The 18126-nt window shown below is 35.3% G+C and overlaps 1 protein-coding gene across 1 annotated transcript; it reads right to left on the bottom strand.

Annotated features, from left to right (window-relative positions):
- Positions 1 to 784: 784 nt before the first annotated feature.
- THAP1 (THAP domain containing 1) lies at positions 785 to 16672 on the bottom strand. Its single transcript, XM_053702743.1, has 3 exons — positions 16369 to 16672; positions 4884 to 5079; positions 785 to 1850 (listed from the first exon to the last, which is right to left on the bottom strand). The coding sequence occupies exons 1-3, from the start codon at positions 16437 to 16439 to the stop codon at positions 1485 to 1487; spliced, it is 633 nt and encodes a 210-aa protein (XP_053558718.1). The 5' UTR covers positions 16440 to 16672; the 3' UTR covers positions 785 to 1484.
- Between the last annotated feature and the right edge of the window lie 1454 nt (positions 16673 to 18126).

The raw sequence follows: 18126 nt of genomic DNA on the forward strand, positions 1-18126 counted from the left end.
TCCCACTTGGTTCAGTTTCATTGTGTGCCATTAAGAGTTAAATTTTGTTCAGCTTCAAGAAACCTATTCTAAATACAAGTCTGCTGGGATTAGCTCTAATTAGGTTTAGTGATCAACTTTCCCATTGTCTAATCAGACTAGTATTGATAAGGTGGACTGCATTGTTTTATTGTGTGTAATGTTATCTGCTGAAGTAAATGTTGTGGCCTGTCAAAGGGAGTGTCTCTCTATCTAATATCAAATGTGTGATGGGGGATTTTATGCCTCCCCCTGAGAGTGTCCTGTTTGCATGTAACCTGAATAAAAGCAGGCTGTGTGCTCCAGCACATCAGACCTATGTTGACCCTCTAACTTGAAGCTTTGACTCATGTTTGTAGGATACAGCTTATAATAACTACAGGGATTGCTATGCTCTTCATACTCCCTTAGCTACAGGGATTGCTACAGAAGGAAGAGGTTCGCCTACTGGAGCCTGGTCGTAGGTCCAGGGCGCAGAGCAGACGGCGAGATACCAGCCCAGCAGCGGTGGTTCATATAGTCTGCATTACTGATGGTGGCTACGCAGTAGTTATAGTGTCCACGGTGCTGCTGCTCCTTTGGTGAGCGCTAGGAGCATCCTTTTCTACGGTCCAACTTCCAGCCAGCCTGGAGGCAACCGTAACACCCTGAACGTCACATACATGCTCTATCTGAATCATTAAATTTAAGCCAAAGAGTCAGCAATCCTTTGAATAGAGTCTACCTTAGCAGGATGACAATCTTTTGAAAATACGAAGACGAGATGCACTTTTAAACATGTCACTTTAATGGCAAATGTACAAAAACAGAAAGGTGTTTTATGAATTACAAAGTAATAAAAAATAAAAACTGCCGGTCAAAACAAAAAAGGATATCCAATTTGCATTTGATCTACAAATAAATTATAATTAGAGGCATCATGCATTATTAGCCACTGTTTTGTTTTCTTAAACATTAAGATTTAATTTTTGACAAAATAGACTTTATTTACTTTCAAAATATCGTGCTAGCATTAGTACTTAACAGAATGCATAAGCTATATCAAAACATTTTAAAGAAAGCAAGAATATTTGTAGTTAAGCGATTTTCATAAAGATCAGATACACTAGATTGTTATTATTGCAACAATACTAAAATTGACAATGTTACAAGATACAAATCTATTTAGTGTAATCTTAGATAGTTATTGTAAAGGAAATATGGTTGTCAAAAGCGAGAAGGGACAACTTTTTACCAACCTGGCCTGCGCCCTCAGATGATCAAATGTATTGGGAGCAACAGTCAAGAAATGTACAATCATATTACGTCAATCCTCTTCCCTCAGGTGAAATAAGACACAAAAAAGTGTAGTAAGAATATAGGGGTATTTTTTTAACTGCATCACTATATATATATATATATATATATATACACACATATATTTATGAATGAATCCAAATTATTTTTTAGTATTAATTCTTTTCAGCTCAGACTTTATATTCTGCTTCATTGAAAACTTCAAAATAATTGCTAGGTAAGATCACGTAGCCACCGCCCATTCTAAAATCATTAACCTCCTTTTCCAGTTTCTCCAAGGTACGTTCCTGTCTCCTGCACCTTTGATTTGCAGTTTTAAGCTTTTTTCGGAGTGTATCGACCTGTTCTTCAAGCTGCTGTATTCTCCTCCTCTGATGAACAGTATCTTCCACGGTGTAATTGTGATCACAAATCACCGCAATGTGGTTGGGTGGATACGATGGAGGCATTAGTAATTCAATAGCAGGGTCCACTTCAGGAACTGTAGGAACTTGAGGCAGAGCACTCATGGGCTCATTTTTAAGAGATGAGCGATTCTATAGTAAATAAAAACAGGAATACAAAATTGTTTGTGAAAATATTTTACATTACATACCATTATAATCTCAGCATCAGGCTGTTAATAAAACAGGAAAATGTATGATATAGATATATATATATATATATATATATATATATATCTATTCTAATACTATACACACACACACTGGAATAGATTACATTCACACATACTATAGTATGCAATAGACAAGCAAGTAGAAGATAGTACGGTTGCTCTGATGATGTAGAAGGGGTGTTGATATGTACACAAAAGTATTAATCTAGTATATGTTGGGTACCACAAAATAAAGATACCAAGATTAAGAGGTAAATTCAATATCAGAAAAAGAAATTGGTACGTTTTTTTAAATTGTGCACATTGTGCACATTCATTAGTTTAATATTGACTTCTGTTTCCCTTAGAGACACAAAACCCCACATTTTCTTCCATGATTGAAATATCCTGTATTAAAAAGAATACCTAAGTAGGCTTAGGAGCAGCAATTCCCTACTGGGTGCTAGCTGCTGATTAGTGGCGACACCCATGTGCCTCTTGTCGCTGTCTCACCAGATGTGTTCAACTAGATCCAAGAAGTGCATTGCTACTCTGGAACTGACTAACTCCTTAGTAAGGGATAAACAAGCAATAATGCAATACTAAAATGTTCTAACACATTAAAGGGAAATTAAACACCAAAAAGAACCAAGTGCGGGCGATTTACTGAGAGTCTATCTTGATAAAGCTTTATAGAGAGCGAAACGTGTTTATCATTGTGACTGTTTTTGAGATTGAAACTTGTGGCATTTGCACCTGTTTACTTTGGAACAACTGTTCTTGGATTTGTTAACCCAGGTTACTATTGCATTATCACTCATCACCTTATCACTTCAATTTTTCATCTACTAAGGTTACATATCCCCTGCGTGCAGAGCATTAAGTGCAGGATGTTTTAAATGTACCCCTTTGGAGAAAATAACTACTAAGCGATCTTGATAAACCTCGCTCTCTGAGTCTACAATAGGAACGATCACTCGGAACTCCGCAGGTGACGTCAGACGCCAAGACACATGCGGCGCATCTGAATCACTGAGTGAAACAAAGAGAGTCCTATGTAACAGCTCCATCTAAGAAGTTAAAGTAACTTGAATCATTCGTGTCTCCCAAGGTAAACTTCAGAATAATACGTGCCGAAATAGGCAGAAAACCATTCTAATAACCACGATGAACTGAGTTTATGGTAGTAAAATTCTCACTTGGCAAATGTGGCGATAAATATCATTGACTTTTTTTTTTTTTTCTTTCCCAGCAGCTTAGTGCTCCCCCATCCTCAGACTGCCCAATTTGTGTTTATTTTTCCACTCCTCCTATACTGTGTTTCAATTGTAATATCTGCTATATATATATTTTAAGTCAGGTTGTTAGCTTATTTGATTCTGAGGACAGATTAGCTAACTCTATATAGATTTTATTAATTTTAGGGGAGACATCCCCGTAGGTTGCAGATTATTTATCAATTTCATTTTATTACATTCCATGTGTTTAGCTGGATATTAGGATATAATAAATTTGTCTTAATTTATATTGTTTATCCTCGCATTTTTATATTATTCATTTCACTTACCTCTGGATATACAAATATCCTTGTTTTTATCACACCATCTTGTACTCACCTTTTTCTTAACATATTATTAACGTTAACAACTTATTAATTTTATCAAATACATCAATGTCTTAGGTTTGTCTGTCAATTTAATGTATTTGGCACCAGAGCACTTTTAAGAAAAATTATTATTATTTTTTGCACACTATTTACCAGCGAAAGCATATACACTAATTATTTATATAATACTTATATTGGATACATTTAGCTTTTCCTAGCACCCTTACTCCCACCCCTTATCACATACTTTTTCTGAAAAGAACAAAGGATCTTTTCCTTTTGTAAGGAGTTTGGTATCCCACATATCCAGCGCTCTACTATATACACACACACACCATGTATTTTTTAAAGTTTCATTAGCTGTTAAAATATTGGACAAAATAAAGTAAAGTTTTAGTATCTATAAAACAATGGGAGCTGCCATGTTGTAACTTAGGTTACTTTCTCTGCGGTGGCCAATTAGGGACAATTGTAAATAGGTCACTTGAGTGTGCCAATGGCTGTGTGGAATACAACAGTGTTCTGCATTTGTAACAGGAACTGAAAAGCTCACAATTTGAGAATGAAATTTCATGAAAAGGGGACAAAATAAATAATGAAAGTATATATATGATTTAACATTTTATATTATCATCTCAAAGTGTTTAATGTCCCTTTAAAGGACCAGTAAATACGGTATATTTGCATAAACAACAAATGCATGATAAATGGAATTACAGGAAAGTATATTGCAGAGGTTTTTTTTTATATATAGGATTTATCATTTTATATTACCATCTCAAAGTGTTTAATGCCCCTTTAAAGCATTTTCTTTTTGCATGTTCAGTATTAAGAAGGGGTATAACTAGAGTAAAGGCTGAGGCAGGTCTTCCTAATTAAATAATGGCCTTTCTGGCGGGTTAGCAATAAGAGCTGCTTCTCTGCGACAAAGTAATCCTTCCCCCTTAGTTCACACCAGAGGATATGCACTTGTGCAGCACTTCCTGTACAAAAACACGGAGGGCCATCTTGGAAACCTTGCCACCATATTTGTAAAGGCAAATCTATACACTTTCAGTACACGGTGAGCCCTGTTTTGCAGAGGTGCACATATAAAGGCTTGACGTAGTGCAGGGGGAACCCAGGCACAACCAGGCCCCCCTGAAGGAAGTTCCTACACATTTAAGGGCTTTTTCTGGTCCTTCAAACATAGTAGAAGGGTATTTAACAAAGTATCAAAAACAATATTCATTAGCAATAAGAATGCTATCACTTTATATATGCCTATGTTGCTATTAGTATTGTGCGTTTGTATTATTATATTATTGCCAATTTCATCTGTAAGTAATATAAAGTGGCATGCTATGCTGAGGACTTTAAATGCCATACCTGAGCGTTTCCGTCTGTGTAAGAAAACATTGTTGGGACAGCATTATCTTTAAGAAGCTTATTGTTGCACTCTCTTTTAAAGCAGTCAGATGTAAAGTGTTCTGAGCAGATGCTACTGTACTTGGTTGGTTTAAAGTCTACTCTTCTTACAGCTGCTTCCCATTTCTTGCAGAGAAGAGGTCGAGTAAGCGGAAACCTAAAAAGTAATAAATTAAGTTTAAAAACAGTCTGGGAATCTGCCAAAGGATGTAAAATGGCAGGGCTATATGGGTATAAAATGAAATGTTGAAAACATCTGTTAAAATAAATTCTAAGAATACTTTACAGCAGAGTAATTGCAGGTTATATGAGTTTTGACCACAAATACTGAAAGTTTCTATAGTACTGCCCTCAGAATAAATTGCATTCAATGTGCATGAAAAAAATACATTTTTTACTTTCCATTACCATAAACTTCAATGGAGAGCACAGACGAAAAACCTAAAAAAAAATAAAAATATAGTATTACCCGTGCATTAACCCGACAGGTCCTGCACATACCAAATTTTTTTATTGTGTGGGCGTGCGTATATATATATATATATATATATATATATATATATATATATATATATATATATATATATATATATATATATATACACACGCCTCACTTTACAGTGCTTCGCTAATACAGCGCTTTGTGGAGCTGAAGTTCAACCTCTAAGGATTTTGAAACAGTGCTGTGATCATCGTGAGATTGCGAGAAAAGTGACTGGCACCATTTTGTTATGCTTATTTCACTCTGTTTACAGCTTTACAGTGCAATCTGTGTCTCAGTGCTATAGTCTGGCAAATTTTACTACAGTAATTGCCACTATTTTACAGGTACAGTATTTATTGAATACTAATTGAATACTGTGCCGTGCTAGACTAAGAGTAGCACTATTGCACCCCCAATATATGTTAGTTCAAACATGTTTTTAAGTTTTTAAACACACTGGCAAGTGAAAAGAAAGCTAAAACTGCCTCGTTTCACTTTAAGGCGGTTTTCACTTTACAGCAGGGCTCTGGTTCCTAACCCGCTGTATGAGCGGGGTATATATATATATATATATATATATATATATATATATATATATATATATATATATATATATATATATATATATATATATATATATATATGTATGTATGTGTGTTTTGCGCTTTAGGTCTAACGTGAAGAATTACAAAACTTTGAAATTACAAAAATTTGAAATATTAAAAAGTAGGGGCTACCGATTATCAGAGCGGCCGATATTCAGATATTCCTGTTTTTATAGAAACTTGCCGATATGGAGCAAATCAAAAGTAATTTAGCTCTGTGTATTTTAGGGAAACAATGTTTTAAGTGACACAAACCATCTATGTTGGTTAATGCAAATCCATCTACAGCCCTGTCATTGGAACACCTGGGCTTGGATTCTGTTATCAGATGTAGTGATGCACTACATATTTGTTTTGCAGCTTGATAAGCACATATAAGCTGGACATAGCTAGCGTCTAATAATAAATAGCACCGATAACAGAGTCCAAGCCCAGGTGTTCCTGTAGCTGGACTTGCATAAACAAACATATACGATTTGTGAAATGGAAAACGTGATCTTTAAGTGTCACTTAAAACTACATACACAGAGCTAAATAACTTGATTTGCTCGTAGGGGTCAGCAATACATAAAATCAATCTGCTTGCTAATTGCTGTCAGAAATAGAACATTATTTATTGCATTCTGATACATTTTACACATTTGCAAAGCATTTCACTAAAGCTGCAGTATTTGACGATTTTTAATTTAAATATTTTATTTTGCCCTTTGATAGACATAGAATTTTTTTTTTTTTATAGTTCAGGCACAACAAACCTTGAGTAGAAAGCTATGCAGTATAGGGGACTAGTATTAATATACTCTAGCAGTGGATAACAATGTATAACATGTATAAAACTGCCATAATAAACTTATAGTCCACTCCTCAGTACCAGGGAAGGTATTTGCAATACAGTAAATATGAGAATATTAAAAGATAAAGCAAATAAATAAATCTAGCACTGATATTCCAGCATGTCCTTTCTTTCCCTTTCAAGTGGGAATATATATATATATATACATATACACACACACACAGGTAGCCCTCAGTTTACGCCGGGGTTAGGTTCCAGAAGGAATGGTTGTAAATCGAAACCGTTGTAAACTGAAACCCAGTTTATAATGTAAGTCAATGGGCAGTGAGGGAGATAGGTTCCAGGCAACTCTCAAAATTGTCATAAGTAACCTATAATACATTATTTTTAAAGCTTTGAAATGAAGACTTTAAATGCTAGACAGCATTATAAACCTAATAAAATAATCACACAACACAAAATATATAATTAAACTAAGTTAAATTAACAAAAACATTTGCTAAACAGCATTATAAACCTAATAAAATAATCACACAATACAGACTCCACTTGCATTTTTCTGCAAACAGTTCTTTCTATGCATTCCAATCTGGACTGAGTTATAGACCGGAAGATCTTGTTCCTTTGAAATCTGCTCAATAGCTCAGGTCTGGTTAAACTGATTAATTTCAGCTTGCTTGGCTTTGCTGCAACACAAGCAGACAGCTCCACCTACTGGCTATTTTAATAAATGCACTGCTTCTCAATAGCAGTCACATGACTGGAAAAAAAGGTTGTTATTCTGAAACAGTGTAAATTGAACCGTTGTAAAACGAGGGCCACCTGTATATATATATATATATATATATATATATATATATATATATATATATATATATATATATATATATATATATATAAATAAAAACACTTATCTGTAAAAAGTGTACATGTAAGTGAGCATGTTTTTAGTGAAGTGGCAGCAATATATGGAAAAAACAGAAGCAGTTTAACAGGAGAACATGCTGAAATGTTATGCTTTCTGTACTATAATGTTGTTCTACTTAAAGGGACAGTAAACCTTAAAAATAATGTTATATAATTCTGCACATAGTGCCGAATTATATAACATTATTTAAGTGCTATAGTTCTAAACGGCTTTTTTCTCTTTAAATATGTTAAAATTACGGCGCTTTTACAGACCCGCTCTCTGCTGAGCGGGTCTGTAATATTCAGTCAGCACATCGGGCAAGCTGTATAGTCACAGCCCGGCCCGACCGCGCCATAGCACTAAGTGCAGCTCGCTCCTGTCACAGGAGCGAGCTGCACTTAGTGCTATGGCGCGGTCGGGCCGGGCTGGAGCGAGCTGCACTTAGTGCTATGGCGCGGTCGGGCCGGGCTGTGACTATACAGCTGGCCCGATGCGCTGACTGAATATTACAGACCCGCTCAGCAGAGAGCGGGTCTGTAAAAGCGCCGTAATTTTAACATATTTAAAGAGAAAAAAGCCATTTAGAACTATAGCACTTAAATAATGTTATATAATTCTGCACTATGTGCAGAATTATATAACATTATTTTTAAGGTTTACTGTCCCTTTAACTGGGAGTATTGAATAAATTGTGTAGTGTTTATCTTTGCAGTAGTGACTTAAATTTAATTGTATAAGTGTGCAGTTTAAAAAAAAAGGTATTTATGCCATTTTTCTATGTTTTAGGAACCTATTTAATAAGTTAATTTCCAAGCAGATATTTTCCCCAGTTGTTTATTAAAATTTTAAACATTAAAAGTAAACATGAAGTTTATACCAGATTTGTGTACAAATTGTGTTGATTTTTCAAAACTTTAAAAAGGGTACAGAATATTGGCCTGTTACCGGCCTGAAAAGTGGCCAATAATCGGTATCAGCCAAGAAAAAACGATAATCGGTCTATATATGTGTGTGTGTGTATATATATATATATATATATAAAAACAACATACATTTCCTGTTTTATTAACAGCCCAATGCTAAGATTATAATGGTCTGCAATGTAAGCTATTTTCACAAGCATCTTTTTATTCCTGTTTTTATTTACTATAGAATCACTATATATATATATATATATATATATATATATATATATATATACATACATACACACACACACACATAAATATATATATATATATGTGTGTGTGTTTTGCGCTTTAGGTCTAACGTGAAGAATTACAAAACTTTGAAATTACAAAAATTTTAAATATTAAAAAGTAGGGGGCTGCCAATTATCAGAGCGGCCGATATTCAGATATTCCTGTTTTTATAGAAACTTGCCGATATGGAGCAAATCAAAAGTAATTTAGCTCTGTGTATTTTAGGGAAACAATGTTTTAAGTGACACAAACCATCTATGTTGGTTAATGCAAATCCATCTACAGCCCTGTCATGGGGGGGGGGGGTATGGTAGTTGGTAACTGAGCTCCCAGGAACACCTGGGCTTGGATTCTGTTATCAGATGTAGTGATGCACTACATATTTGTTTTGCAGCTTGATAAGCACATATAAGCTGGACATAGCTAGCATCTAATAATAAATAGCACAGATAACAGAGTCCAAGCCCAGGTGTTCCTGTAGATGGACTTGCATAAACAAACATATACGATTTGTGAAATGGAAAACGTGATTATATATATACATACACACACATACATACATATACATACACATACACACAGTACTGTGCAAAAGTCTTAGGCCATGAAATCACAATAGATACAGCACCTCACCACTTTTCCTGTGCCCATAGGAAGGGGTTACTGCAGGCACTCCAAAGTATATCAAAGTCCAAAGTATTCCACAGCACCAGGATAGTGAATAAAAAAACATTTTATTGGAACATAATGGTCTTAGGCCACCATTAGATTTGTTGTTTTAGCAAAGTTTTAATGGCCATCCATATTTTTTTTTTTTGATCTCTTTATTAAATGGCCACTGTAAGTAAATATTTTCTATGCCTGTTACTAACTAACTACCCCAAATACGCTTTTTATCAATAGCATTTCATTAACATATCTCTACCGTATATCAGAAATCTTGTCTGCAAATTTAATTGTTTTCCAAACCCACTCCGTGGGTATCCTTTGCTCTGTACCAATCCGTTTACAATACCTAGGTTTCAAAATGGTGCTTTAAACACAAAGTTATTGGTTTAAGTATTTTGAACATGCAGTGCTGAAAATAGTGGGCAGGATAACGTGACATCATCGGCGAATAAAAGATATAATTTTTAGAACGTTATGAAACTTTGTTTTGGAGAAAATATAGGTCAGTAGGTTTTAATTAATGTTTATTAACTTTAATATGTTAGTTGTTTAGCTTAAAAATTATAACAGAAAGTAATCCTTTAAGATACAAACAGAAAAATACAGGAAATATGTACACAAAATCTAAAAAGAAAAAACAAACACAATTTTACAAACAAAAAACAAAACAAATTTTAAAAACAAAATGACTTCTTCAGGCAAAAGTCAGTATTTAGTGTGACCTGAAGTAATCTTCTGGTATATTATATCAGGCTTCTTTTAGCACTTCCCAGAGTTCTTCTTTAGATTTTGGTTGTCTTATTTATTTCTCTGTCCAGGTGATCCCATACTGCCTTTATAATATTAAAGGGACAGTATACACTCATTTTCATATAACTGCATGTAATAGACACTAATATAAAGAATAAGATGCAGATACTGATATAAAAATCCAGTATACAATGGTTTAAAAACTTACTTAGAAGCTCTCAGTTTAGCTCTGTTGAAAAGGCAGTTGGAAAGCCCACTGCAAATGGAAAATAAGACACCCCCCTCCCCCTTCTTTTGCATATGAAAAGACCCTTTACACAAACAGGAGCAAGCTGGAGAAGGTAGCTGACGGTATTCACATAAAACTTTGGGGCTTGGTTAGGAGTCTGAAAAACAGAGCAATGTTACTTAAAGGGACAGTTCACCCAAAAACTTTCTCCCCTTTAAATTATTCCCAATGATCCTTTTTACCTGCTAGAGTGTATTAAATTGGTTGCAAGTAGCTCCTTTACTCATATTTCAGCATTTGAAATAGCTGATTTAGCTTGTGGTTTCCCAACCTATACTGAAAGTTTTGATACTGGCGTATATGCTATTGACAAGACTAAGTGAACACAGCCAGCAGAAGAGATTACACCCTCAGTGGGGGGCATGATAGTTAAGTAATGAAATGATAATTTTCCATTGTTCTCTCTATGTATTGAGCTTTGGTGTTCCAGACAAATATAAGATAAGGAAGCAAGTCTGTGTACATAAAAGTGATAACATAATGAGATCTGATATTACCTGAAGCTCAACCCATTGTAATAGGCTGTGGTTTCAAAGCACAAAACCAGCTACTTCAGATACACAAATATACCCGAAAATGCAATTTCTCAAATATTTTATACTCTGCAGTTGGTATAACAAGTTATTTAAAATACATTTATGGAAAAACAATTTTACAGTGTACTGTCCCTTTAAAAATAAGCAAAACTATACATTTAAAAAAAACAAAAAAAAAAAAAAACAACTTTATGGGCTATATAAATAGACCATCTACAAACAATTTATGCAAAGAAAAAAATGAGTGTATAATGTCCCTTTAAGGTCTGTGCTCTGGAGGCTCTGTTTTAAAGCAGCTGGTCTCTCCAAATACGATTTCACTGCATTAGCTGTGTACTTGGGATCATTATCATGCAGAAAAATAAAACCATTCCCAATCAGGCAATTTCCAGAAGGAATTGCATGATTAATTAAAACCTCTCTGTACTTTTCAGCATTGATACTATCAATTCGGACAATAATGCCAACACTACTGGCAGAAATGCAGCTCCAAACCAGGACAGACCCTTCATCATGTTTCACTGAAAGCAGCAAGCACTCATCTCTCTCCAACTATTCTTTTAACATATTGTCAATGATTGGACCCAAAAATTTCAAACTTGGATTCGTCACTCCATAATATCTTAGCCTTTTCCTCTTCCGAAAAAGTGGTTTATTGGCTGCTACCGTTCCACAAAGATCATTCCTGATCGAGCTTCTTCAGACAATAGAAGGGTCAACTTGGCATCCCGATGAAGCTGCCAGATGCTGAACCAGGTCCTTGATGGATTTCTCTCAAAGAAGAAACTCTGAGAAACTTCTCATCAGATTTTGAAAGTTTTCTTGGTCTTCCAGTCCTTTTTTTGTCCTTGACCTCTCCTAATTCTTCAAATTTCTTTATAACAGCTTGAAAACCACACCTCGAGTATCCAGTTTGTTTGCCAATATCCCTTTGAGAGTTGCCTTGATAATGAAAAAGTATGATTTTATGTCTGACAAATTCTGTGATCTTTAGCATTTGGAATGAAATGAGGTGATTGAAAGTTGGTCTTATTAGCAAGCTTCCAATTAATTAAACTCATACCCCATTTATGTCATTCTAAGCATGTCTCGCACAAACCTAGTGTAATAGAACTTTTTCGCAGCAGTCATTTTGAAATGAAATAATAGGACAAATACAGGTGTTAGCAATGAGACCAATTAGGGTTCCATCCCATTTAGGTTTACCAGAGCCAGGTTCCTGCTATTGCTCAAGTGTAAGGGGGAGTTAACACTAAATACTTGCCACTTTAGCCTATAGAAGCAATTTGTTTTTGTTTTTTAAAATACTGCATACACATATCCTAAAATACCACATCTTGTGGTGGCCTAAGACTTTGGCACAGTGTGTGTATGTACATCTGAATGTTGCAGCAGAAATCGAGACATCAGAACAGGCAAAGTTTTTACAATCTTCTATTGTACAATTTTGGTGAGCCTGTGTGAATTGTAGCCTCAGTTTCCTGTTCTTAGCTGCCAGGAGTGGCACCCGGTGTGGTCTTCTGCTGCAGCTCATTTTCTTCAAGGTTTGACGTGTTGTGCGTTCAAAGATGGTATTCTGCATTTCTTGGTTGTAACGAGTGGTTGAGTTACTGTTGCCTTTCTATCATATTGAATCAGTCTGCCCAGTCTCCTCTGACATCAACAAGGCATTTTCGTCCACACAATTGCCGCTCACTGTATATTTTCTGTTTTTCAGACCAGTCTCTGTAAACCAGAGATGGATGTGTGTGAAAATCCCAGTAGATCAGTGTATACCGCGGATGAATGTGCTGTAGGACCACAGCCAGCGGAGCAGCGAATAAGGTATAGAACCTTGCTGTGTTTTACCTGCACTCCCTGAGGACCGGTTTCCCGACTTTCTGACCCAGCAAAAGCAGTAAGAGGTGTCTATGTCCACACTGTGTCCCACTGTGCATCCTATAATTCATCAGTAAGAACATTGTCTTCCCTGTGCTTTTCATGTCTGAGGATTAGGGGTGAGTTTCTTCTCCAGTTTTTTGGGGGACTGTTTCGAATGAATGAGAGAGCAGCAGGTAGTCAAGTGTTTATTTAATATCATGATGCCATGTATCCTAACTAAACTGTCCAGGTTCTCTGGCAGAAAAACAGCCCCAAAACATTAAAGAGCCACCACTATATTTAACCGTGGGCATGAGCTACTTTTCCATATGGCTACCTCTCTGAGCGCCAAACCCACCTCTGGTGTTTAATGCCAAAATGCTCAATTTTGGTTTAATCTGACCGTAGAACCTGATCCCATTTGAAATTCCAGTAATGTCTGGCAAACTGAACAAAATTAAGTTTGGTTTTGGATGAGAGTAGAGGCTTTTGTCTTTAAATCCTTCCAAACAACTTGTGCTGATGTAGGGGACGTCGGATTGTATTTTTGACGATTTTCTGACCCCAAGATGCAACCAACTTCTGCAATTCTCCAGCTGTGATCCTTGGAGATATTTTGGCCACTCGAACATTCTCTTGACAGTGCGTTGAGACAATATAGACACACATCCTCTTCCAGGTTGATTCCTAGCATTCCCAGTTTACTGGAACTTCTGATTATTGCCCTGATGGTGGAAATTAGCATTTAATGCTTTCAATGATGGGATTGCGTCCCTATGATGCTAGGAACGCCCTCCAGACTGTGATCCCATCAGGGAAGCGCCAGTGGCTTGAGTAAAGCCAAGCGGTTAGGACGTTGTATTCTGCCCTTCGGCGCTAATGCCAAGCAAAATTCGGACGGAATACAATGTCCCAACGGCGTTAAAAGGTTAAAGGGACACTGTACCCCAAAATTTTCTTTTGTGATTCAGATTGAGCATGACATTTTAAGCAACTTTCTAATTTACTCCTATTATCAAATTGTCTTCATTCTCTTGGTAATCTTTATTTGAAATGCAAGAATGTAAGTTTGAATGCCGGCCCATTTTTGGTGAACAACCTGGGTTGTCCTTGCTGATTGGTGGATAAATTCATCCACCAATAAAAAAGTGCTGTCCAGAGTACTGAAACAAAAAAAAAAGCTTAGATGCCTTCTTTTTCAAATAATGATAGCAAGAGAGCGAAGAAAAATTGATAATAGGAGTAAATTAGAAAGTTGCTTAAAATTTCACGCTCAATCTGAATCACAAAAGAAATATTTTGGGTACAGTGTCCCTTTAAGGTTGGGAATAGTTGTCAAATATTGTAGCATGATGAGAAGCAATACAAAGCTTTGTAAATGTAATAATGTATAAAAAAGGAGAAAAAGAGAGTGCAAAATAAAAAAACTTTCAGGATAAAGAAAAAACAAAACAAAAAAAAACTTCAACTGCCATTTTACTTATTATAAAACTATTTTCTCTGCATGTGTATGAGAAGCATAGCTAAATATTCTAAGTGGTTCTCTGAGCAAGTACTGTGTTTAAAATGCTGGTGCACGGTGTATACTTAAAGGGGACACTAAGGTTAAATTAAATTTTCATGATTCAGATACAGCATATAATTTTAAACAACTTTCCAATTTACCTCCATTAAAAAAAATGTGCACAGTCTTTTATATTTACAATTTTTGAGTCACCAGATCCTACTGAGCATGTGCAAGAATTCACAGACTATACTATATGTATTTGTGATTGGCTGATTGCTATCACATGGTACAGGGGGAGTGGAAATATACATAACTTAGAAATTTGTTATAAAAAAAATCTACTACTCATTTGAAGTTCAGACTAAGTGCTATTGCATTGTCTTGTTATCTTGCATTTGTTGATCATGCAAATCAAATGTGTTGACTGGTCCTTTAAATACACTTTTGAAACAGATATAGCATATATTAGAAGCATTTTTGCTAATACGTGTATATTACAAAAAAGCTTATATTTAAAACTGAAATGTGGATATTACAAAAAAGCTTATATTTAAAACTGAAATGTGGATATTACAAAAAAGCTTATATTTAAAACTGAAATGTGGATTCTAATTTTGTCTGGAATGTTAGTAAACTTTCCTCTTTGGATAAACAGATACGGAATGTTAGTGCGATTTTAAAGGGAGTCTAATTTATCAGTTGTTATGAAGAAATGCGCTGTAACTTATTTTTTAATGTAGATATGAAATTCAAATACCCGCACTCAAGCAGTCCATTTCAAAACTATTTTTTTTTAGCTGTTTGAAATATTCACCAATCAGCGATCTAGCCATACAGCACTTTTGTTGCTGCTAGAGCTCTGATTAAAAAACAGTTTAAACTGTTAGCTCACAAAAAAAAAAAAAAAAAAAAAAAAAAAGGGATTAGTTTTGAAGTGGGCTGCCGGAGTGCGGGTATTTTGAATTTCATATTTACATAAAAAAATTACATACATCTTCATTACAACTGATTAATTAAACTACATTTAAAATATCACTGACATTCCAGATGTTTATCTAAAAGGAAAGTTTACCATCACTTTATAGGGATACTAACCCCACATTTTTTTCTTTCATGATTCAGATAGAGCATGCAATTTTAAACAACTTTCTAATTTACTCCTATTATCAATTGTTCTTCGTTCTCTTGCCATCTTTATTTGAAAAAGGCATCTACTTTTGGTTAAGTATCCTGGACAGCACTTGCTTATTGGTGGGTACATTTAGCCACCAATCAGAAAGCACAACCCAGATTGTGAACAAAAAATAACCAAATAAAGATAGCCAGAGAATGAAGAAATATTAATAGGAGTAAATTAGGAAGTTGCTTAAAATGTCATACTATATCTGAATCCTGAAAGGAAAAAATGGGTTTAGTGTCCCTTTAAGTGCATCTCGTACGATTCAGAAATCCGACGCTGTAACATTCTTCAATTAGTGCCTAATCTAGAGGCTTGTACTAAAATCTGATGTTTAAACATATAGCTATGAAGAAGGTTTTAATCTCTTCAACAGGAGATATAAAGTAATTAAAACCATATTTAATAACAAATGTTGTATATAATGTTATTGAATTATTACTAAGTCCAGCATAAACACGCAGGCAACAATTACATTCATACTAAATTACACAATGCATACACAAGAGAAATAGAACTAGCGGGGGCGCCCGAGATCCCTTCAAAAAGCCGCGAGCGGCGCTTGGTAAAACTCGCGCATGCGCGGCTAGTTTCCGATGGCGACGAGAGACCTAACGACGGAGAGCTTAAAAATTCAAATCAACAGGCTAAAAGTAGAACTTACTTGTGAAAAGAGATCGGTCTGTCTTTATCATAGCGGTTTTTACAACCGTAAGCTGAGCAAGACTGCACCATGACTGCCGAAAGATCGGTTATAGTTTTTTTTTTCAAGTTGCTTCGCTTGTTAGCTTCTTTAGACCCGCCAGTTGCAAATATCTAGACGGAATCCGTTTAGTTTTCTTCCTTTTACCTCGATTGTTCCTATATAGCAAAAAATCTGTGAGTAGATAAATAATTATTTGGAAGAGAGCAAAGAAGTGAATTGCGCTCCTCCCGTCTCCAAGATGGCTGACACCGCTTCAAATTGACGTCACGGTTTTTGCATGTTAACGTCTGCTTCCTATAGGGTACCCCGTGTCACGTGACACAATGCCTAACAATCATTGCCCTACCCAATTCTCGTGCACTGCGTTTCAATCGTTTCTTATGGTGCCAAGTAGTGAACGTGTAATCGTGTCACATGCATGGGGCGGACTCTAATGAAGTATTTTAAAAAAAAAGTTCATATCGTTTTAGCGCCAAACGTAAATCATTTCCTAAAATACTACATTTATGTTACAACGTTTCAGTATATAACTTAAATACTTGTCAAAACTTTTCTTTGTTACAAATTGATGCCCTAAATAAAACAGTGCAACAAAACAATCCCTTTAAATAGTACAGTTTTTAATAGGTTAAGTGCATGCAGTTTTTTTCGCAGAGGCTATGTCCCAAAATGTTAACTCTTAGCTGTATATACATGAATTAATCCTTTCAATTAGGCGATATTTACATGCTTTAAAGATAGAACAGTTTTTTCCATAATGCTCAAATAACATTATAATTAGAGCATGTAATTTTAAGACTGTCGACCCTGCGCTACTACGTGTATAACCCCCACAAAATGGGTTAAACAAACATAAGTACTGCTCCTGACCTGCAGAGCACTGGGAGTTATCTGGTGATTGGTGTCTGCACATATGTCTCGTCATTGGCTTACCCAATGTGTTCAGCTAGCTCTCAGTAAGCAATGCTGCTGCTTCAAGAAAGGATTCTAAGGGAATGATGTAAATTTAATAAAATAAGTACATTTGAAAGTTACTTTAAAATGATATGCTCTGTTTGAGTTAGAAAGGAAAAAAAATGTTAAGCACATGGTCCTGCAGCGCTGAGCTGGTGATTGAAAGCTATATTGCTACTGAATGGCTAACTGGCTGTGTCTTTCCCTGTTCTTGAACTATATGTTTAACTTCTTTTCTAAACATACTAAATTAAAGGGACACTGAACCCAAAAAAATAATTTTGTGATTTAGATAGAGCATGCAATTTTAAGCAACTTTCTATGTTACTCCTATTATCAATTTTTCTTCTTTCTCTTGCTATCTTTATGTGAAAAAGAAGGCATCTAAGCTAAGGAGCAGGCCAATTTTTGGTTCAGTACACTGGACAGCACTTGTTTACTGGTGGGTGAATTTATTCACCAATCAGCAAGACCATCCCAGGTTGTTCACCAAAAATGGGCCGGCATCTAAACTTACATTCTTGCTTTTCAAATAAAGATACCAAGAGAATGAAGAAAGTTTGATAATAGGAGTAAATTATAAAGTTGCTTAAAACTGCATGCTCTCTCTGAATCACAAAGTTTCCCTTTAAGGCAAGCATTTGTGCATTATTAACATTAAAAACAAAAAAAGTATTTTATTATTGCATTACATTATTATATTATCCCTTTATGCATACATGACTTTTTTTTTCTCATACAGAAATCCTATATTATCTTTTT

Source organism: Bombina bombina, chromosome 2 (genome assembly GCF_027579735.1).
Source record: "Bombina bombina isolate aBomBom1 chromosome 2, aBomBom1.pri, whole genome shotgun sequence".
NCBI classification, from domain to species: Eukaryota; Metazoa; Chordata; class Amphibia; order Anura; family Bombinatoridae; genus Bombina; species Bombina bombina.